This window comes from Dreissena polymorpha, chromosome 3, assembly GCF_020536995.1.
Source record: "Dreissena polymorpha isolate Duluth1 chromosome 3, UMN_Dpol_1.0, whole genome shotgun sequence".
Lineage (NCBI taxonomy): Eukaryota > Metazoa > Mollusca > Bivalvia > Myida > Dreissenidae > Dreissena > Dreissena polymorpha.
This window is the reverse complement of record NC_068357.1, coordinates 84,092,557-84,116,837: the sequence shown is the minus strand read 5'-3', so window position 1 is coordinate 84,116,837 and position 24,281 is coordinate 84,092,557. Positions and strand designations below refer to the sequence as shown.

The following is a 24,281-nucleotide window of genomic DNA, read 5'->3' as shown; positions in this document are numbered from 1 at the left end:
ATTCAACGTTTGTTAATTTATAATAATATATTTAAAAAAAAAACTAATTATCCCCACGCTTTTTGAAAAAAAGGTGGGGATATTGTGGTTATCTCCGCCGTCCGTCCGTCTGTCCGTCCGTCCTGGCCACTATCTCCTCCTACACTAAAAGCACTAGAACCTTGAAACTTACACACATGGTAGCTATGAGCATATGTGCGACCCTGCACTATTTGGAATTTTGATCTGACCCCTGGGTCAAAAGTTATAGCGGTTGGGGTGGGGCCGCGTCAGAAATTATCACTCATTTTTTTAGGTTATTTTACATTTACTTCTTTATTTCTACACCGATTCACTTCAAATTGATACTGGACCTCTCTTATGACAATACGGTCAATCTCAACCATGCATGGCCCCATTCCCAACCCTGGGGCGCCCCGCCCACATAGGCCACACCCACCAAAAATTTCCATTTACTATAATTTTTTCATTTCTACACGGATTCACTTCAAATTGATACTGAACTTTTGTTATGACATTAGGGTCAATCTCAACTATGCATGGCCCCAATCCCAACCCTGGGGCGCCTGCCCACATAGGCCACACCCACCAAAAAATTCCATTTACTATAATTTTTTCATTTCTACACGGATTCACTTCAAATTGATACTGAACTTCTCTTATGACATTAGGGTCAATCTCAACTATGCATGGCCCCATAACCAACCCTGGGGCCCCGCCCACATAGACCACACCCACCCAAAATTGCCTTTACTATAATTTCTTTATTTCTACACCGATTCACTTCAAATTGATATTGAACTTCTCTTATGACAATACAGTCAATCTCAACTATGCATGGCCCCATTACCAACCCTGGGGCGCCCCGCCCACATAGACCACACCCACCCAAAATTGCCTTTTACTATAATTTCTTCATTTCTACACCGATTCACTTCAAATTGATACTGAACCTCTCTTATGACAATACGGTCAATCTCAGCTATGCATGGCCCCATTACCAACCCTGGGGCACACCTAGGTCAAACATTCGGCGTGGGGATACGCGTCGGCCTCTGCCGCGCCATTTCTAGTTTCAGAAGTTGTTATAATGGTAGTGATTTAGGTTTGAAATTCTCTTGTAAATGGCTTGTATTTGTAGTCTAGATCACATTTAATTTTCTGTTTTAGTTGCTTTAAAGAAAATCTCTTTTTTGTTAATAAAATGTTATATGAATGATATGTATGACATAAATCAACTATAGGAAACAATATCATTATATTTCACACTTTTTAAAATAAGATGCCTATTTTACATACATTTTTTCTCAAGTTTGTTTCATAGTAGATTTTAACCTATAATTTATTATTGTGCTTTTCAGGATCTATGGTCAAGATGCACTATATAACTGTCAGTATTTTTAGGTATCGTAGAATGCACTTGCATGGCCAGTTTTCATACGCAGGTGTTGATTTGCTAAGCACTTGTGTTGTTGTTGTTACTTTTGTTGTTGTTGTTAACAACATGGGTTATTTTTAGCTCAAGTATTCACCAAATAGTCAGCACTTTACTGATCTCCTGAATGTCGGCATCTGTGTGGTAGTGTGTGTTTTGCTAAGATTAAGGGTTACACGAAAGAACTCCATATCAATGTTTCAGGTATTTGATCAAAACTTCACTCATGAGTATTGGGTCATTGTGTGAGTTCGCTGATTAAGTTCCGTTACTCTTACCTGCAATTTATCAGAGTTATGCCCCTGTATTACTTAGAAAAGTCAGGTTTACTTTTGGTTGTATCAGAGTGGTATGTAAGGGTCCTAACTCATACCTGCAATGCAGCAGAATTATGCCCCTTATTGTACTGTTTGTACTTAATTAAATTCAGCTAAACACATGCTTGAAACAACTCATCTCTCTATATGACAAGCAGAGCTAGCATAGATTTGCATTTAGGGCAAGTTTTGTTTATGTCAATTTTGCCAACAACTGATTAAAAGTTTGAGGTCTTTAACTTCAGTATATAAGGATGAATATTTTGTGTTAACATGGTGTGTGTACGTATATTACAGGTTGATCGGGCCAGGGTTTGCATTTGGGGCCAAATGGGTACAGATCAGTTGACATATACTTAAAATAAAAAAAGTTTCCACTTTATAACTATAATTTTTATGGTGTTTTGGTGTAATTGTGATTGAAGTAAGCTTAAATGCAGACGTAGGGTTCGATTGCATTAAGTGCCAAATGGTTCAAGTAATTGTAATTGATTAAAACATGTTTTCTACTAAAATACCTTTTTTTGGATAGAGGTATTGCATTGTTATTTTGTGAATTTAAATAAACTAAACTTATTCTAAACTTAAACTTATTTTTAAAAGTGTTTCATCTTGTGTACTGGCAAGGTCACATTTTCTTGTTTAAATTTATGAATATTCAGCTGTAAGTTACATACACTAATGTAGTCAATTATTCAACTTCAAATATGTCTTTGTGGTCCTAAAATCAGGTGACTGACAGCAAATGTTTACTTTATGTTAAGCTCAGAGGATTGATTTTGTTTCCCAATATTAATTGTATTGATTAAAAACTGTAAAATATTTATATGTCTTTTTCATAAAGACAGTGGTACATGTGTTTGAATTCATTATTACTGATAAGTTATTTCATGTTTCAGGCAGAATCAGTTAAGAAGTTGTTTTATGGGAGATTATTAAGTGGCATTAGTGGCATTTTAATTAAAGTTGGAACTTATTTTATTTTTTTTATTGCAAGAAATTAATAAACACAGATACTGTTTTAATGGACAAAATCTACTCAGTATGATATTGACTAAAGCAATCACGATATTTCGTGCAAGATCAGTTTCGAATAAGTAAAAAATAAATAATGCATATACTAATCTTATGCAGGTATGAAGGATGATCATTACATTAAGAACAACAAAGACAATATGTTTAATGTAGGGGAAGTAATTGTGTTTGTTTTTAAACTCAAAATATGCTAGTTATTTCTCGTGGCTAAAAGAACCACAATCAATGAAACTTGTTTGTGCATGTAAAAGTTTTATGTAGTTTGCACATGGATTCATCAGGTTGCACTTGTCATAGATATGAGTTGGTCACTTGCAAATCCACACTTACTGCATGTGCATGAAGTATTGTCCCAGATGAGCAAGTGCAATTCTGCACAGACTAATCAGGGGTGGTATTCCAGAAGCATCTGAAGTTAAATTTTATTCTTTTCCTTAAATTGGGATATTGTCTTAAGTGTTTCATTTCATTTTGCATAGATTGGCATCAAGATATACATTTCAATAACATCATTATGCCAATGTTATATTAGGAATACCAAAAAAACATGTTTTTCCTTATTTAGTAAAGAAAACCCAAACATTGTACTTTTGAACTTAAGTGAAATTATTTAAAAAATGACTTAAGATGTTTTTGGAATAATACCCCAGGTGTAACAATTTTTGCCTAGACAGGATTTTTGTTTACAAGAGCCTTTAAACTAAAAGCTCAACAACATTGGAAAGTGATGTCCTAGATGAGTCTGTGAGAACTGCATAGGCTAGTCTGGGAAGATAATTTACGCACATGCATTAAGTCTGGTTTACCCAGGGCATGTCTCTTATTTTGAAATAACCAATGGACATTCAATTTATTCAGCTTGATATTGAATCGTTAACCAATATGATATAGAGGATATTTGTTGGATTTGGTGGAATATTGATTTTAATTCACGAGTGATCATAGAAAGTTATATTTTAACAAGTGGCGAAGCCACGAGTGAAAATCTATTTTTTCTATGATCACGAGTGAATTAAAATCGATATTCCACCAAGTCCAACAAATTTTCCCTTTTATTTTATGCTTACAAATAATTATTTTTGTATTTTTGCCATTTTTGGACAATATAATTACCCTTTTGGCACCCCCATGTATTTTAAATGGGAGCTCTTCAGTATGTTTTTATAAACATTTATGCAGAGTAGTCCCCCTTTGTAAAATTTGCTTTTAAATTGGGGGTAACAATGTGGAAATCAAAGATATCTAAAGATAGTTCAGGTAAAACAATGAAAATTATCAATAATTTTCACTGTTATTTTTCACTGTTTGAAACAGTGAAATATCAGTTTTAGTTCACTGATATTTCTCTATAAACCATTGGAAAGCATAAAATAAATCATGGTTATTTTTGTCATGTGAATTATATTTGCTCTGTTATATTAAGCCTTATAATGGATTGTAGCCATATTTAAGACAACTGTCTGTATCACAGATTTTCAAGAATTATTTTTGCACTTGTACTACACTTTCCACTTTTTTAGGTTTTTTAATTAACAGATAATTAGTTGTCCCTTATTAGTGGTGTAGACTTCACCGGCTATTCCAGGATGTTGTTTTACTCATATGCATTAATGCATTAAGCCCAGTTTTCCCAGAACACATCTCACATGTCCCTATACATTAGAAAGAGCCATGAAAAGCAGCACCATGAATTAATGTCAGCTCTTGTAACAGGTTTGGTGATAAAAACATGGGAAGGTACAACACTATCATCCCAGCTGTGGGTGCCAAGAAATCAGTATACACTGTTGTATCTGGCAACATAATGTATACACAGGATATGATGGAGATATACACTGTATCAGGTCGGGAGGTGCTAATGTGTCAAAGTCTTAAAAGGCAAAAGTTGTTTGTTTTCACTAATCGGAATGAACCTAATTTTTCGGCATAGCTGTATTTAGCCAGCTTTTCACCTTACGTAAGTGTCCAATAAAATTCAAATAAAATTTCCCCCGGCTAGGTACGAATGAATACACTTCATTTATTCCATTGGCTGATTTGAGTATACCACCAGAAGATTGGAAACATATCCGCGTCTTTGTAACACTGTTATACTGCAAGAAACAATTTTATCTCTAATGAAAAGGCTTAATAGATAGAACAGTTTTACACTCAATTCTCGACATCAATACAGTTTGTGCATGCCCCTTAATTTCAGAGGATTGTCAGGCAAAAGCGTTTATACTTAAAGGCTATGTTCTCATATTTAGTACTTACTTCCATATTCCTGTCAACATGTAAAAGTATAAAGAGCAGTGGAAGTGAGGCCTCACTTTAATGCATTGCATTTCAACCCGCGAGGTATCGGGTCAATTCGCGGCCAGTGTGTGAATGTCAGAGTTTATATACAGGTCATCACCGGAGTTCGCGGCCAGTAAAATAATCGTTATATAATAAAGACGCTATCCGTGAACTTGGTGACCTGGAATTTTCTTTAGACCAGAAATATGTTAAATGAAGATATTCAGCAATATAATTATGGTATGTCAATAATAGATTCTTAATGTGTTTTCAACAATACAATGATACATATTATTTTTGATTAATTTTACAATAATTATTTCACCATATTGACTAATGTATTAAGCATGAGCCCGATGATTCTCGATACTGTTAATAATCGAATCAAATAGCAATGCCTGTCAAACCACTAAAACAGATTTGTTCGAAGAACGCGCCTATAAATACGGATACTTCGCATGTGGCCAGTTGACTCATGTTTTAATTTCACTTCCATTCTTCTTTTGGTTTTCTGTTTTGTATCTATAGGTTTATGACCAGCAAAATGTAAAATAAGCCGCAAAAATCCACGTAACATCTCGTACTGCGTGTGATGCAGCTAAGAACTGCACAGAAAAAGACATTCGCTATCCTTGATCGCATTCATTGAACTATCAACGCCGTATATCTTTTTAAAAGATATTTCTTGTTTTATCTACCCAAAATAATTTTTGGCATTCTATGTTGAGTTTTTGATCATTTTTTGCTCAACTTCACAAAAATTACTATTAAGTTAAAGCCATCATTTTTTCTTCATTTGATAAGGGTTTCTTACTTTAAATTAATTTATTAGAGAATATTAACTAGAGATTTCAGCATGTCATTACATATTCTTATTAAAAGGGAAACATAAAAAAGTTAATGAAAAAATATTAAGTCAACCTACCTACCCTTCAAAAAGTTTTGGCCATTTTAATGGAAACAAATGAGTCTTGTTTTAGCCAAACATTATTTTGAAGTAAATGATCACAACTTTTGTTCAAAATATAATTATAACACTGAGGAGTTAATCCTTAAAAGACTAATTACATATTGTTATGAGTTTTATGGTGATGGTTACTTTGTTCGAACAAAATTTATATTATATTTAACCCATTTATGCCTAATGGACTCTCCCATCCTTCTTAATTGGATCAATTTATTTCCAAAATTAGGGATGTCTAGTAAATTTATTTCTATATTTAGAATATTTCTTACAGAAATTCCTTTAAGCAAACAGCGCAGACCCAGATGAGACGCCACATCATGCAGCGTCTCATCTGGGTCTACGTTGTTTGCCATGACCTTTTTTCTAGACGCTAGGCATAAATGGGTAAATTACAATGTACCAAGAAGTATTATTCCACGTTGAATAGTTAAATTATTTAAAATGATATCAAGGCTAAATTTTTCTCACCTTCGAGATCTCTCGTCATTTTTGCCCATAGTCCTCATTGTGGGGAAATTAAATGATTTTTTGTCCCTCTATCGGCGAAACCGAAGGGGACTTATGGTTTGCACTCTGTCTGTCAGTTCGTCAGTCAGTCAGTCTGTCTGTCACACTTTTCTGGATCCTGCGATAACTTTAAAAGTTATTCATATTTTTTCATGAAACTTGAAACATGGATAGATGGCAATATGGAGATTATGCACGTCATTTCATTTTGTTCCTACGTCAAGAATTCTGGTTGTTATGGTAACAAATATTAAAAAAATACTGACAATGGTGGAGTTTCACCGGTAGGGGACAATATTGCTTCTGGCAATCTCTTGTTTTTCCTTTTGGAAAAAAAATCATACTATGCGAATGAAAAATCTAGGGTATGATCAGTTTTAAGTGCATGAAAAGCAGTGTTGTAAGGAATTATTAAAAGAGTTATTGATAGGATCTTAATATTTACAACAGTTACTCTAGGAGAAAAAAGAAAAAAAATCAAATCAAGCCAAATGTCAACAATAATGGTTTCATAGTTATAGTTAAAATGTTGCCAGAACATATTCAGATATTTAATCATGACTAATACTAACAACCTAATAATGTGATTATGTGAACACTTAAAGCTCCATTGTTATAAAAATTTCCATTGGATGCTAAATTATCTTCAGCAAAGACAGTGCCTTATGCCAAATATCTCACTCCTGAGAAACAAACAAAAGCACCCAAATAAATTATCAGTGACCGACATCTTCATTAAGTCTTAAAGTGACAAGCAGCAAAGACATTTGTAATAATCAGGAATGATATTAATTACTGCAACACCTCAGTTCTATCCCTCTTAGAACACCCCATAAAAGCCACCTCTGATAAAAACATCAGCCCTGACACTAAGAATTACAAATTTATTGCAAAACCACAGACTGCAGAATTCTTGGATGTTGCTAGATACAGGCCACATGGAGGCATACTTCATAGGATGCCATTCTTTGAATGAAAAGTTCAAAAAAGTGATTCTTTGAAAATTGCAATTTTGATTTCTGATATATTTTTTTCTTTCTTGGCAAGGATTATGGGATGTGTAAAGTCAGTCGCATCAGACAAGGTAGAAACTAATTATTTGCGTCTTATTTGATGTAAGACGGATCAATATTTTAACAACTTTGCTATTGTTTTGCTCTTTGTAATAATTGAGGAATTGCGTAAGAATTTATGAACCTAATTTGCTTTGGAAGCATGAACTTTTTAGACATTCATTTAGACCACTTATCACATAGACTGGCTCATTTCTTTATTACAGTGTTCAAGTTTAATTGTGTTGCTTAAAATAATGATCAAACATATATTGCCCACTGAACAAGATGTAGTTTTTTGTTGGGGTTTGGGTAGATAGGTTTGGATATTGGATAATTAAATTTTATCAACCCAAACCTGTTTCTGTGTGAACCTTTTATCAGTCCGCATAACCAACATGGTGGCCTAGCTTGAGATTGCACAATTATTTGGGCCGTGCTCTGTGAAAATGGGGTTTAATGCATGCTCGTAAAGTGTCGTCCCAGATTAGCCTGTGCAGTCTGCACAGGCTAATCAGGTACAACACTTTCCACTTTTAAGATTTGTTTCCCTTTAAGATAGTCTCTTCTAAGCACAGGCTAATCTGGGACGACACTTTAAGCACATGCATTAAATCCCCTTTTCACAGAGCACGGCCCATTTAATTTGTTAAATTCAAAATCAACTAAAATGATGACATCAATTACTGTGGCATTTTCATGTTTCTTGTTAAGTGTATGATTTTATCTTTTTTATTGATTTTAGGGAACACCAAGGAATGATACACCGCTGAAAGATTCAGGTAAGAAAGCTTTCAATAAATGTCAGTTTTAATCATGCCAATACAAGTGCAAATGTCTTCAACCTTCCTTTTTCTTTAAAAATTTGATTGGTTATTATTAACAAACATTTCAATAATGATAACATTCATTATTTGCATACTTACATAATGAAACTAATCATTTTCCACCCAGGTCATTCGGTTCATCTTGCTTGCTTATTTTCAAAATGAAAATTGGCTTATAATAGCTGATGACATTATGCTCATCACAGCAGTAATGGCAAAAAATAACATTTCTTATGTTGATAAATAGTAAAGCAGGTGCCTCAAAAGTTCATATCACTTTTCTTTAAACTTATTAACAGGTTGGGAAATGTAACTGGGTGCAGCACACTTCTGAGGAAAGAATGATTAAATAGCAGACAATTTATACCGGAAATATCATAAGGAAGAAATAATATGTACTTCATTATCATTTGAGGAAAAAGAAAATTGCAGCACAGTGTTTTTTAGAAATTGTATTTAAATTTATTATAATTGATGATAGAATGATTGGGAACCATTCTTATTGAAGGGCCTTGCACCATGGGGCATACTATGAATTGGGATTGTACTAAACATTCAGACTTTCAACAAATAAGTGTACTTCAACCATACAAGCTTCATGAAAGCTTTGAGCTTGGCTAGCTCATTTAACCCATTTATGCCTAGTGCATGTCTACAAAAAAGGCCTTGCCAAATAGCGTAGACCCAGATGAGACTCCGCATGATGCTGCGTCTCATCAGGGTCTGCCCTGTTTGCTTAAAGGAATTTCTGTAAGAAATATTCTAAATATAGAAATTAATGTACTAGACATTCCTAATTTTGGAAATAAATTGATCCAATTTAGAAGGATGGGAGAGTCCACCGGGCATAAATGGGTTAATAGAGATTTACTCTGGTCATCCAGAGTTTGTTCCAATCCATGCCTGGCTACAATAGGACGTGAACTGGTAAACCTGATTGCGATCTTCCAATATCACTTAGTACATATACTGGTAAACCATTGCGATCTTCCAATATCACTTAGTACATATACTGGTAAATCATTAAGGTCATCTAAGATCACGTAGTACATATACTGGTTACACTGTATTATGTGAATTGGGAATAAGACATCAATTTGGGAATAAATAATGTTTTATCAAAAGTGCATAATATGCAGTTTTATATGTTGTATTTATCTAGTTTGACAAATTATAATTAAATCAGATACTTGCATATATAATAGCATCATTTAAATTGATTTTACTTCAAAACTGGATTTTTTATTAATTAAAAAAAAATCATCATGAAATGAACTGTGTCCATGCCGCGCATGGACACGGTTTTAAAATACACTTTTAATGATAAAAATACAATCACTGTTAATGAAAAAGTCATGGAAAATTGCTTATTAAGCTTAAATTATAGATAATATATTACAAAAATAAATGTAGATCATGAAATAAATAGTTTTGTTTGAGAAAATCACCAAAATGATGTCCATTCCCAGTTTGATGTCTTATTCCCAATTCACATAATACAGTGTTTGGTAAACTATTTAGATGTTCTCAAATCACTTAGTACATATACTGGTAAACTATTTAGATCTTCCATGGCCACATAGTACATATACTGGTAAACTATTTAGATCTTCCATGGCCACATAGTACACATACTCAGGTAAACCATTTAGATCTTCCAAGATCACTTACATGTAGTTCATATACTGGTAAACCATTTTTATATGCCCAGATTGACCAGGATTTAAATTAAATGCCCGGTAGCTGTGAAAAAAATACGCAAACTTACAAAAACTTTGTAAAAGACTTAGGCAATTTTTATTAGACAGCATGCATCACATTACCAGCGAAATGTTAACCAACATATGTTTTTACAGAAAAGATTAATATGGTGTAAAACACTATATATAATAATATTTAAGATGATTGCTTATTGATTATCAACAATAATTTTCAATGTATATCTTTCAAAAGTATGTGTTTATTTGCAAATATAATACACCATGGTATCATTTTACAGAAAATATAAAAACTCTGTATCTTAATGCCTGATAAATAATCCACAACTAAACTTGTAGAAATAAATCAAACTCAGGTTTGCAGATAAGACATAAAGTATTCATTATCAATGAGGAAGCTTAATCTTCATAATTATTTCATTTATTTATAGGTAAGACTCGATCATTTCTCTCTGACATTTTTTAATGTACTTTGTTATTGGTGTTTATTAGTACAAAGCAAAAATGGAAACATTTATAAATGTATACACATATTTTTGCAACTCTACTGAATTTGTTTAATTTTCCTTGAAAATATTGACCAAAATTATGTTATTATTTTGCTCTTTTTTTCTTACTGAATGTAATCCAACATTAATTTTATAAAAGGAGAATGTAAAGAATAGCCTCTATGAGAATTATATTAAGTATGAAAATAAATGAAGGCCTAAAATAAGTATATGGTCTTGTTTATATTCTTTTTATAAATTAAGATTGGCGTAATTGTCTGTTAATTTAACTCAGAAAATTATCCTATTCACATGCATTGAAGGAAGTATTTTTTGCAAGGCTTTTGTAACTTTTTTAAGAAGACAGATTTTGGACTGTTTTTGACGTTTCTAATTAATCATTTCTTAAAGAAATGCATTTAATCCAAAACTGTTCTTACAAAGTGACACGACTTTGACAAAATGTATGCGTCCTGTCATCCAGTACAACAATGCATCAATGCGACAATCTGCACAGCCATAAAAAAGTCTATTTTTATTTGCCTAGCTCTCTTTTCTGTGATAAAATAGCCCAGCAATCTGTTAGAGTACAAGTTTAATAGGGCTAATGGGCTGAAAATAAATATAACCTGAGCTAGCTTGCAGTTAATACCTATGCAATCTTGATTGTCATTGACGTCATTGGTAATAGCTATCAAAGAGGGTTTATTAACTTTGGAGAACCCTATCATTTGCATAAAATCTAAGTCATTCACAAGGTGAGTGTGAATTGTTTTCTTGTCAGTGTAGGGAAACATATTTTGGATTGGAGTGGATTAAGTAAATTTTGAGTAAGTATTTAGAAGAAATATGAGCGTATTTATTTTATTGTTATTATAAGGTATTGCCTCTAACAAAGCTATCCTGGACAAACAACTGTGCTGAAAACATAATGGAGTTAAGGTAGCAAAATTTAAAATAAAAAATAAAAATTAAGTTTAAAATTATTTTGTTCAGAGTTGGTAATTATAATTGATTTTTATTTGGAATGAAATCAAATTATTGCTAGTGTTTTATTGTGTTTTACTTTTTACAGTTGGTCTTGTTTTTGTGACTAATTATTTGGGGCCCTTTTAATTCCAATGTCACATGGTGCCTTTTTGTACCCATGGGGCGTACTATTCAAGTACATTCACAATATTATAATACCATGATATTTAATGGAACTCTCAAATGATTACAATTAATCCCGGATACAACTTATTTTGTTCTTTGGGACATCAAATTATTTTACATAAAATTATAGTAATTTTTATTTAATTTCACATTGTCTCTGCCTCAAACATGTTTCATGTATTACATATTGTGTGTGTGTGTATTTCATACTTTATGAGGTCTTTTCCGAACCTGAGGCCACATTCTGTGCGGACCCGGAGTGTGTCCCAGCACTCCTACCTAATTAACCCTTTGCATGCTGGGAAATTTGTCGTCTGCTTAAATGTTGTCTGCTGAATTTCTTAAATTAGCATTTTCTTCGATTTTTTTTAAGACAGCCTGGGATGACACTTTATGCACAGGCATGAAGCCCTGTTTGCCATATTAGCAAGGCTCATTTTAACCCTTTGCATGCTGGGAAATTTGTCATCTGCTAAAATGTCATCTGCTGAATTTCTAAAATTACAATTTTCGTCGTTTTTTTTTCCAAAGAATACTATCAGAATAGCAAACAGTTCGGATCCTGATGAGATGCCACGTTCTGTGGCGTCTCATCTGGATCCAAACTGTTTGCAAAGGCCTTTAAAATTCGGTTCCAGCACTGAAAGGGTTAATCTAACCCTTTACCACTTGGGTACATATTTTGATGCATGTGTAGTCCCATAGAAAGTTTCATTTAATTAAATTCCTTTCTTACTAGATTCAAGTTTTAAAGGCTTCATTTCCAACCCTTAGATATTGATGAGCAGCAAACAGCATAAAACCTGAACAGACTGCGTTTTTATACTGTTTGCACATAGCCATTTTCACTTTGCTTCTGAGTGGGAAAGGGTGGAATTACCAGACTCATGAAAGTTGGGACTAAGTTTGAATTATAGCCGCAAGTTTGATTGGTCTTGTTTGTGTGTGTGTGGGGGGGGGGGAGCCGTAATACCCAGAGGAAATCCAACCTATCCGGTATAGTGACCACCAACCAAACTCTTATGCTACCAGTAGCGGGCATTGAACCTGGGTCACCTAGGTGAGAAGGGAGTCAACCAACCACTGTGTTAGCCGGACAGCCCCGTATTAAATATAAAAATGACTGATTGCATAAACATAATACCAGTCCTGTATGTTCACTAATTTAGTTAAAGATTGTGGTATTGTCCTATAGAAAAAGCAGGTTTATTTCTGAAATAATGGTTACAGGTTTTTATTGTTCCTGTTAAGCAAGATCAGCCAAAAGCCAATTGGTACATAGTACAGGTGGAAACATAATTACTAAGAATTTTGCAAAGAATGTTCAATATAAACTGTTAAATTGTCTAGATTCTTTTCTTGCTTCTAGAAGGATGCATGAACAATTTTGTGTTTTAACTTGCCAGTAAACAAACTTTAACTCTTTCAGTGCTGGAGCCGTCGCGTTTTGAAGGCCTTTGCAAACAGTTTGGATCCAGATGAGACGCCACAGAACGGGGCGTCTCATCAAGATCCAAACTGTTTGCTATTCTGATAATATTATTTGAAAAATAATCAAGGAAAATGCTAATTTTAGAAATTAAGCAGACAACATTTTAGCAGACGACAAATTTCCCAGCATGCAAAGGGTTAAAATGAGCCTTGCTAATATGGCAAACAGGGCTTCATGCCTGTGCATAAAGTGTCATCCCAGACTGTCTTGCAGTCCCCACAGGCTATTATTAGGGAAGACACTTTTGGTCTAAGCATTTTTAGCTAAAGAGATTTCCTTTAAAAGGAAAATACCATAAAAGCAAAAAGTGTCTTCCCTTATTAGCCTTTGAGGACTGCACAGGCTAATTTTACCCTCAAGCATTTAGCCCTGTTTCCAAGTGTATTTTTGAAACTGAAACATATTTAGGTTGTAAAAGGTTTATTATCACAGAAAATGTTGTGTTGAAAAAAGCAAAGGCTCAGGGATAGAGATAATTGTATGGATTTGTTGAATTGTACCTGTAATTGATTGCTTTATTTGATTGATACCTATTACAATTATATAACAAATATCTTAAAATTATGACCAAAAGTCCTTTTGTTGAAATTGTTAACTGACTATACAGACCTCAAAATCATATGAACAATAGTTCTACCTATAAAATGAGGACACACATATTAATTTATTTACCTGATTTTTTTTTAATGTATTCATAATTAATTGCATGATTCTGTCATTAATGTTCTAGAATGTTATTTAATGGTTTATTAATGGTTTCCATAATTACATTTTGATGCTATGCTTAATTCCATTTAGCCTATTTCAACATAAAATTGTTATAGACAACAGGCATTTTATGAACCAAATTATACATTTGGTTTAAGGGTTTAATTATATGTATTTTAACACCATGATTTTGATTTCTTAAGAATGCATTTTCTAATCTTGATGAAACTTATGATATAACAAGCATGCACAGAAACTGATGGCTTGGAAATGCAAAATTATTGCAATTAAAACATAATGAAAACACTAAACCTACAGGTTTTGTGGCATTTCCTGGTATTTCTAGTATTTTTGTATTTGTGTATTGTCTATCACACACAAGATATTTCTATATTATCTTATAGTGGAATTATCAAAATAAACAGAGGCCCATTCCATAATCCCCTCATCCCCCTGGCAAAATCCCCACTGGGCATTATCCCTCTTGGTTCACCATCACATATTTCATCAGTATATATTTTTTATTACTATTCGTCAGCAACATTCTTGGGATATATAAGTGTCAGCTATCCATGAATCATGTTGATGTGTCTTGTCTGTGACATTCTGCACCAGGGGGGCTGTGTTCAAGGGGTGGGGGGGGGGGGGGGGCTGTGTTCAGGGGGTGGGTGGGGGGCTGTGTTCAAGAGGTGGGGGGGCTGTGTTCAGGGGGGGGGGCTGTGTTCAAGGGGTGGGGGGCTGTGTTCAGGGGGTGGGGGGCTGTGTTCAGGGGGTGGGGGGCTGTGTTCAGGGGGGAGGGGGCTGTGTTCAGGGGGAGTTGAGGGGCTGTGTTCAAGGGGTGGGGCTGTGTTCACGGGGAGGGGGCTGTGTTCAGGGGTAGATGGGGCTGTGTTCAGGGGGAGGGGGCTGTGTTCAGGGGGAGTTGAGGGGCTGTGTTCAAGAGGTGGAAGGCTGTGTTCAGGGGGAGGGAGAGCTGTGTTCACGGAGAGGGGGGGCTGTGTTGAAGGGGGAGGGCTGTGTTCAAGAGGTGGGGGGCTGTGTTCAAGATGTGGGGGGCTGTGTTCAAGGTGTGGAAGGCTGTGTTCAGGGGGAGGGGGCTGTGTTCAGGGGGATGGGGGGGCTGTGTTCAGGGGGAGAGGGGGGCTGTGTTCAGGGGAAGGGGGCTGTGTTCGGGGGAGGGGGCTGTTTAGGGGAGGGGGGTAATGTCCTCTGGTGTATCGTTTCTATCAGGTATAGGGTGTTTTTTATTAGCCAAGACAACCAGCTCAGTTGGTAGAGTGCTGGACTTGAAGATCAACTCTGTTTCAAGTGTTAGTATGTTCTATTAGTACTGGTAAACCAGCTTACCCAGGAAAAGTGTGAGTTTGTTAATTGACCGTTGTGATATTACTGAAATACTATTGTTAAGCTTTTCCCCATCAGAAGCAAAGTGAAAATGTCCTATTTCTGTCACTTTCAAACTTTAATATATTAAGAAAGGACTGAACTTTAATTTGATTTTCTAAAGGACTTCAAGTGCGTCAAAATGCGTTTATAAGGGGTAAAGGGTTAAGTGACTGCTGTGATATTACTGGAATACTGTTGTTAAATACTACTAGCAAAAATCCTACCCAACTAACCAAAAAATGTAAAAAAGTAAAAAAAACACCAAAACAAACCTTTTTTTATTACAACAAAAAGACAATGGCTTAAATACAAATAAAGTTTTTTCATATTTAATCCTCACAGAATGGTTCGATTTGTAAAACACAAATATTTAGATGGTATAAGGCAACAAAAGTATTTTTAATGTTGGCCTTATTATAGTTTATATATGGATATTATATTCACTATGAAAAGTGATTGTTATCTGAAATCTTTATCTCTGTGTATTTTTAGCATGATAAAACAACACTGATATTTTGACATTGTCATGAAATTGTTTATGTTATCTTATATGTTATCATTTTGGCCTTTGGGTTTTGCATGGATTGTCTAAGTGCAAAAATGTTATGAAAGGTTACAGTATTATTGCAAGGATTTTGTAAGTATTTTGATGCAATACTTAACAATAAACATTCTCAGAAAAATTAATTTTATAAGTGCATCGTTTTAAAATGACAATAACTGTTTGACTGTGCTGCATGAAACGTGTCAAACATATATAACAATCAAAGCGCTGAAGGCACTGAATTTGTTCGCTGTTGTATAATCTAGACGCAACTCAGTTGTCAAAATTATGTTATAGCTTTTTATATCGCAAGTTTGAAATGACCACAACCCATTCAAATTTATTAAGAGTGTGTCTTAAAACACAGGTTGAGATGTGTTGTTTTTTCCAAATCATTGATACAGCTAATCAGTGTGCACATGCTAATCTTATTTGACATGCATTAAGCCCCGTTTTCCCTGAAAGCAGCCAATATGTACAGATTTTAATGATAAACGCTAGACTGGCCAATGTTGTCTTACAAGCTGTTAAATACACACTATGTACTGTACCAGTGAGAACAGGCAGATGCTGTGGTTAGAGTAGATGCTTTAAGCATTCTGTCGTCTGATAAATTTTACTGGAGTTATCCACACAGGCAGTCACGGGTTACGGTTCCTAGCGTAGCTAAGGCATTCTGATTTTCAAAATTCAGTCTGCATTATTTGTTAGCTTACGGTCACAAATAAAAATATTAGACGCAGTTGTGTGTGTGTGCACAATTTTACAGAGCAAATACACCAAAAAATTAACATCATAACACATGAAGTTCGGATACCTCATTAAGATCATTTATTTTCTATCTATCTATATATTCACTAGTGAATCTTTTTTCCCCCATGGGCATCTGTGAAAGTCAGACAATCTTTTTGTAGTCTGGCCCAGAGATAAGAGTTTGATATAGCTTTATATATGAGCCGTGCTATATGATAAAGGGGTTTAATGCATGGGCGTTAAGTGTAGTCCCAGAAAAGCCTGTGCAGTCTGCACAGGCTAATCAGGGAAAACACTTTCCACCTTAACTTAATTTTTGCTAAAAAGAGACTTTCTTGAAAAGAAAAATATCATAGAAGCGGAAAGTGTCGTCCATTATTAGCCTGTGTGGACTGCACAGGCTAATATGGGATGACACTTTACAAACATGCATCAAACCCCATATTCACATAGCACGTCTCATATATTTTATATAAGTATGAAGCATACATATGACATGTAGTCCTCTCTATATACTACATGAGCCTCCCTATGGGTAAATGGAGTTTAATGCAGTTGCCTTCATTTTTGTCCCAGATTAGCCTGTGCAGTCTGAACAGGCTAATCAGGTACAGCACTTTCTGATTAAACTGTTTTTTCCTAAAGGAAGGATTTCCTTTAAACAAACATTTCCCTAAAAGCCTAAAGTATCGTCCCTTATTAGCCTGTGCAGACTACACAAGCTAATATTTGATAGCACTAAGCAGAAAAATTAATAACTGTTTTCCCAGATTGAGGCTCATATATATATATATATATATATATATTTATATAAGTAGGAAGCAAACATCTGACAGGTAGATCTTCTCTGTTATCTATATTACAAGAAGCAGTCATTATTGTCTTACAGTTTTGCGTAATTAACATGTGCATGGTAACTCCTTTATGTGATAACAAGTGACAGACTGGCATAATTTGTTCATGGTCTGGCAACTTGAATCATTAAGGTGAATGTTCTTTTACTGCTGGGGATGTGAAGTAAGGATGTTATTTATGTCACTTTGATGTTATTTTAGTACTGTTTGTTTTTATCCCTTGCCATTAAGGCTGAGAGATATAGAATCAAAGTCTCTCCAGTAGTTTGTCAGTCTGTCCCTCTGTCTGTCTGTCTGTCTGTCACAATCTGTGCTGGGCTATATATCAGAAACTATATATCAACATGAAACTTCATGGGTTAATACATATCAATAAGGAGAAGTGCTTTGAACAAGAACCATAACTCAGCATGTCCTTAAATAGGTTATCAACAACTGTATATCAATGTATTTGCCCCCACCCATAAACACAATTTGTTAGGGGGGGGGGGGATATAAATTTGAATGCATTGCTTGTTTTACTGGAATCATAGATCCACAAAAGAACCTGGCTGAGGAAACACATTATGTGCTTTTACAAAATCTGAATTTTAACCCTTTCCCACTGAGAAGGAAAGAAGGAGAAGGAGTAACTTGCAGTCTGTTCAGGTTTTATGCTGTTTGCTGCTCATAATAATTTAACTTTCAATGGGACTACAAATGCGTCAAAAAACGTTTAGCAGTCTGTTCAGATTTGAATCTGTTTGCTGCTTATCAGTATCTAAGGGTTGGAAATGAAGCCTTTAAAACTTGAATCAGGAAAGACGAGTATTTAATTGAATTTAACTTTCTAAGGGTCTACAAATGTGTCAAAATATGTACCTTGTATCTAAGTGGTAAAGAGTTAAAGAAGCATCTTGTTTTGGCTGTACACTGACTTTAGTTAAAAAGTAAAACTCACAAGTTAATCACCTTATTTAAGCAGCAATACATTTTTGCAATTTTATTTTAAAAAACAACAAAAACAAAATTACATGTGCTTGTACCTGATAATGTAATTATAAGAGTGATAGAATGAAATATTTATGTACTCCTTTTCATAATTAGAAACCAATGTTCACGGATGTGGAGGATTTGTAATAAACTTTAATGTTGATTAAATCTGTTATAACTGGTTAATCTAGATAGGAATTGCAGGAGTACAACTTATCTAGATAGGAATTGCAGGAGTACAACTTTATCTCAAATCATCATTTTTTCTAGACATTACTGCATATTAGAGTGGGGTTTGTATTGTAAATCACCAGAAATTCATTCATTAGTGGTTGATAAAAACATGTCTGTTCTCAGCTTTGAAATGTCAAACAAATAGCTCTTGTGTAACCTCAAAGTATTGCATAACCTGTTTGCATTATGTAACAATCAGCATGTGGAGGGGGCATAATTATGTTTTACAACTGGAAACAAGTTTTTGCATTATCATCAGTCTATTGTATAAGCAATTAAGAAGAAACATCCCTGTGCAAAGCAATTAATCCTACAGTACCATAGGTGTTATAGAATGGTAAATTCTGGTTTGTTTTGAGTATGGATTATAGTTAAATAGTAAGATAAATATTTTGTCAAGTTCCACTGAATTTTTGCAATGAATAAATTTACATACTGCAACTGGTCAATTTCTGTAGTGTTTGTTTATACCATAACTCATATATGTCATAGTTTGCTAGGCCCAGATCAGACACCTTGTTATAATTGTCAGGACATTGGACCTATTGTCAGGACAACTAAACACTGTCTTTAATTTCAGTCCATAATGCATGCTGAAACCCAAATCTCTTGAATTTTAAAAATCAAATTGTTAATGAATTTTATTAACAAATGTGTTCCCCGTTTTGGAAGTATGCAGGAATTTAGTGACTTTTAGGATATGTTTTATTTTCATTTTGAATATTTGATGAAATTATGTCAAGACACGTTGATTCCTTGTGTCAGCAGGCATCTAAATTCAAATTGCCGCAGTAACAGGCACTTTTCTTATAAAGAAATAATGTTGGCTTAATGATATTTGCAATCTGGGTATTGTATATAATCAGGCCTTTTTCTGCCTATCTCACGGGTCCGAAAGTCGGACCCATTCCCAACGCGAAATATGCATATTTTTTCCCAATTCTCAAAAAAAAAACATCCCAATTTCCGACTGAAATGACCGAAGTCGAAAAATGTGTTTCCCAGTAGGTAATGTGTTTTAAATAACCGTGTGCTGTGTTTTAGTATGCCAATGGGAAAACCCCGTAAAACGTCATTGTATTGAGTGTTCCATAATGCAATTTTCATGACCTTGACAATTCAGACAATTTGGCGGCTGGTTGTGTTTATGCAATTCTTTAGACGCATTTTCAGGCTTTTTTGGTCAGAATTTGCTTTTAAATATTGAAGTGGTGGATTGTTCAGAATTATCAGGTAATATACTTGGTATACAACAAGTGATAATCATGTGTATGTATTAATTATTGTTAATTGGTTGAGAATCGATATTGATGGTCTGAGGTAGAGAAATGTGGACTGGTTTCACTTTCAACATTAGTGTGTTTCAAAAAATGGTTGACTTCAGACATTTGGCAACTTGAATTTTGAATAATAATATGTTGAACGCAGGTCCTTCGACTGTGAGTGTGAATATTCATAAATAATCCTAAATGACATATCGAGCTATGTACATTGTATTTTATTTGAACTTCAAGCATAACATTACCAAAGTCTGTATTTGTATCATACACATACTTACGCTAGCAGTGGACAATGACTGTTGCATGGAAAAAACATTTTAATACTTTTCTTAGCATTTAAGGGCAATACCTATGTATGAAAACATTAGATTTAATAAGAAAAATTAAGAAAAATAATTTCCCCAATAATGCTTTTGTCGAAAAAAATTCTTACCAATTTGAAAGATTTCGCGACTCGAAAAAATCCCAATTTCGCTAGGTACTTTTTCAGCAAAAAGACAGAAAAAGGCCTGATAATAGGTTGTGCTGACTTCACAGGCTAATCTCGAATGACACTTTATGCACATGCATTTAGCCCTGTTTTCCCAGATTGAGGCTCATATATATATATATATATAGTAGGAAGCAGACATCTGACAGGTAAATCCTCTCCATTATCTATATTACAAGAAGCCGTCATTATTGTCGTTGGTTTTGCATAATTAACATGTGCACGGTAACTTCTTTATGCGATAACAAGTGACAGACTGGCATAATTTGTTCATGGTCTGGCAACTTGAACCATCAGGGTGAATGTTGCTGTTACTGCTGGGGATGTGAAATAACCCTTTCAGTGCGGGAACCGAATTTTGAAGGCCTGTGCAAACAGTTTGGATCCAGATGAGACGCCACAGAACGTGGCGTCTCATCAGGATCCAAACTGTTTGCTATTCTGATAGTATTCTTTGGAAAAAAATCGGAGAAAATGCTAATTTTTTTAATTTAGCAGACAACTTTTTAGCAGACGACAAATTTCCCAGCATGCAAAGGGATAAGGATGCTATTTATGTCACATTGATGATATTCTGGTTATGCACTTTTCTGGGCTTGTATTCATAGTTTTGCAATAAAGCCAGACTAAGACTATCAATAAATTATACTCTTGATTTATTTCTTTAACAAAAATATTATTTTTTTAATTTAATTATGAATTATCTGTATTACAGGTAAAAATGAGACCAGATTTTTAATGATCATATAAGACATGCTCTGAGAACACTGGGCTGATTGCATGTGCATAAATGTTGTCCCACATTAGCCTGTGCAGTCGGCACAGGCTAATCTGGGACGACACTTTCTGCCTAAATTGGATTTTTGCAAAGAAGAGACTGCATTTAAAGGAACAATGTCATAATAGCAGAAAGTGTTGTCCCTGATTAGCTTGTGCGGACTGCACAGGCTAATCTGGGACGACACTTTACGCACATTCATTAAACCCCATTTTCACAGCAGAGCGCCCATAATAACCATGCTCTGAGAACACTGGGCTGAATGCATGTGTTTAACTCTTTCCACATACAATTTTTTTTACGCATTTGTAGCTCCTTAGAAAGTTACATTAAATTAAACACCTTTCTTACTAAACTCAAGTTTTAAGGGCTTCATTTCCAACCCTTAGTTACTGATGAGCTGCAAACAGCATAAAACCTGAAGAGACTGCGAGTTACTCACAGGCTGTTCTGGTTTTATGCTGGTTGTAAAAGCCATTTTCACTTTGCTCATTATTGGCGAAAGGGTTAAAGTATCTTCCAAGACTATAGTTATGGAACTTTTTGTTAAAAGTAAGTCTCTTCTAAGAGAAAATCAAGTCCAGTGGGAAAAAGTGGTCCTTTATTAGCCTGTGTGGACTGCAAAGGCTAATCTGGGACAATACAATTTACGTTCATGCATTAAGCCCCATTTTCCCCAATGATGGGCTCATTTGTTTGAAGTAATCTGGATAAGGTGTCATGAACACGCATTATGTGAAATGTAATAGATTTTTTTTTTTTCAACAATTCATGCAACAATCATATTTTTTCAACAATTACATGCAGTTTTATCTATTGTGTTTTATTAATACTGACAAAATTGCAATTTAAGCAAAATAATCAACTTCATTTGCATCATTTTAACTCCATTTTAATACAACAACAAAAGAATCCTCAAAAAAGAAAATGCATGCAACACTTTACAGTTTAAATGATGAAAAGCACAATCACAGATTAATGAATCAGTTATGTAAAATTGCTTGTTATAGTTAAAGTATAAACTGCATATTAGAAATTCATTAAATGATGGCAATTCAAAGTATTTTCCCCAATTAACATAATACAGTGTAATTGACTAAGTAATCATTTATAATTCATCAATAAGGTGCGATGGGTACAATTTTATTGAAAAAGAAAACATATTTTCACATGCATGTACATCATATGGTAATTAGAGGGATAGACTGAAATAAGTATGTACTCCTCAGGGCTATAGATAATTTTTGGGGTATATTGGGTACCGTATACTTTCGCTTGTAAGACACATTTTTAAGACTGAAATTAATAAGTTACAGTTGGGGTCTCGTCTCATAAGCGAGATACTGGTGAAAATAAACAAAATTTTAAAAAATATCGAGTTAATACTGGGCCTATGCTTGCCAAGTTGGACACTTGTTAGTTGTTTTGAATCATCGCGGCAGCCATTTGCATTTTCTCTAAAGTCTGTAATGGCCCGTTCCATGTATCGGAACGCTTTGTTCAGTTACCGATTTATTTGTAATAAAATGTATTGTTATTGATTTTGTTGTCTATTATTTTTAATTTGAATTTTGTTATTTTTGGGGCGTAAGACGTTATATTGTCCGTGATTATTCTTGAAAAGTTTGTATCACCTGATTGTCTGGGTGCGACGTCGTTAAATGTCATATAAATTGGCCATAATAGTATACGTGTGTAAGCGGCGACACGATGCCAACATACTTAAAACAACAGCAAAATCAATTCTCAGTTTGAAACTGTCAATTGTTAAATAAACACGCTGCCGATTACAAATGCTACTTGACAAGTTTGTATCACCTGATCGTCTTTGTTCCACGTCTTTAATTAAGACATAATTGGCAATTAGGGTATCCTCTGAAATAAGTTTCCAGTTTGCAACTGTCAATTGTTAAATAAACACGTTTATTCAGACGAACTTCTAATTCCGATGACACCTTATTTATTAGGGGCCAACAACGACGGGAGCAAAGAGGGACCGCATGCAATTATCCGCATATGGCTTTCTTCTTGACACGTGATTTCCATCTGCGCTTCAGAGTCTATCAAACTATCACGCGATTGACTAATTTTATGAAAGTAGGTGTTACCTATCGTTGATAGACAATGGGCATAAAATTTGCATAATCTAATAAAACTAAACGCTTTCAAAATATCTGCCTTTTAGTTTTCAATACCTGTCAAACAATACAATTTAGATGACTGCTATGATCAATTTTGCTTGTGCATTGATATTACGAACGTAATATGTTTGCAATTGTTAGGGCAAATGATTAAATAGGCAAATTCATAGAAATTTTGTTAATGTGATAATTATTTTTATTGCATGAATAATACTTGAAAATAAATTAAAATCCACTAATATATCATAAAATAAACAAATATTATTTACTTTGTTGTTTGATTTTTTTATTTTTCAGACTTGCGTGAATTACTAATTGTATACAGCGCGAGTTTGAAAAATTCTCAATGTGTTAGTAATTGATGATTTTCTTGTTTCGGCCATTTTTTCGGCCAATTTGAAAACGGCAAAATTTGATCGCGTCTTACACGCGGGTCAGTCTCATATCCACCCATTATAAAGTCTGAAGTCGGGGTGCGGCAGCGAGGGCGTCTTATAAGTGCAAGTATACAGTAATTCACCCCCTGTTTTTGACAACAATTGGGTTTTTGTAAATTCAATAGAATTTAAGCAAAAATTTCACCCCCTACTTTTGAGCTTAATTGGGTTTTCACACCAGTTTGTTAACTCTATTGGGTAATTTAGGGAATGACATATATTAATATAATAACAATCTACTAAGGTTACTGTAAATATATTTTTAACTGTATACAAATGGAATTCAAAAAGGTACCTGTACATAACAACAAACAAATTACTGAATTTCTGATCAAAGTTCATTCATTTTTGGGTTGAATAAAGACCGAGTTCCTGAAAATCGCTGCACAATTGATGACATTATCGCTTTTAGTTTTCAAAGCGATGCGTTC

General features: G+C 34.4%; 1 protein-coding gene across 6 annotated transcripts in view; it reads left to right on the top strand.

The window, feature by feature from the left end:
* Positions 1–24,281, top strand: part of LOC127875049 (uncharacterized) — an 82,304-nt gene that overhangs the window by 38,973 nt on the left and 19,050 nt on the right. For 5 of the 6 annotated variants that reach the window (XM_052419859.1, XM_052419858.1, XM_052419860.1 and 2 more), the window contains one exon: positions 8,339–8,375. In XM_052419859.1, the coding sequence (XP_052275819.1) occupies positions 8,339–8,375 (37 nt within the window). Of the gene's footprint in view, positions 1–8,338; positions 8,376–11,181; positions 11,457–24,281 lie in introns of those variants that run through there. The other variant, XR_008047236.1, reaches the window with a different exon arrangement.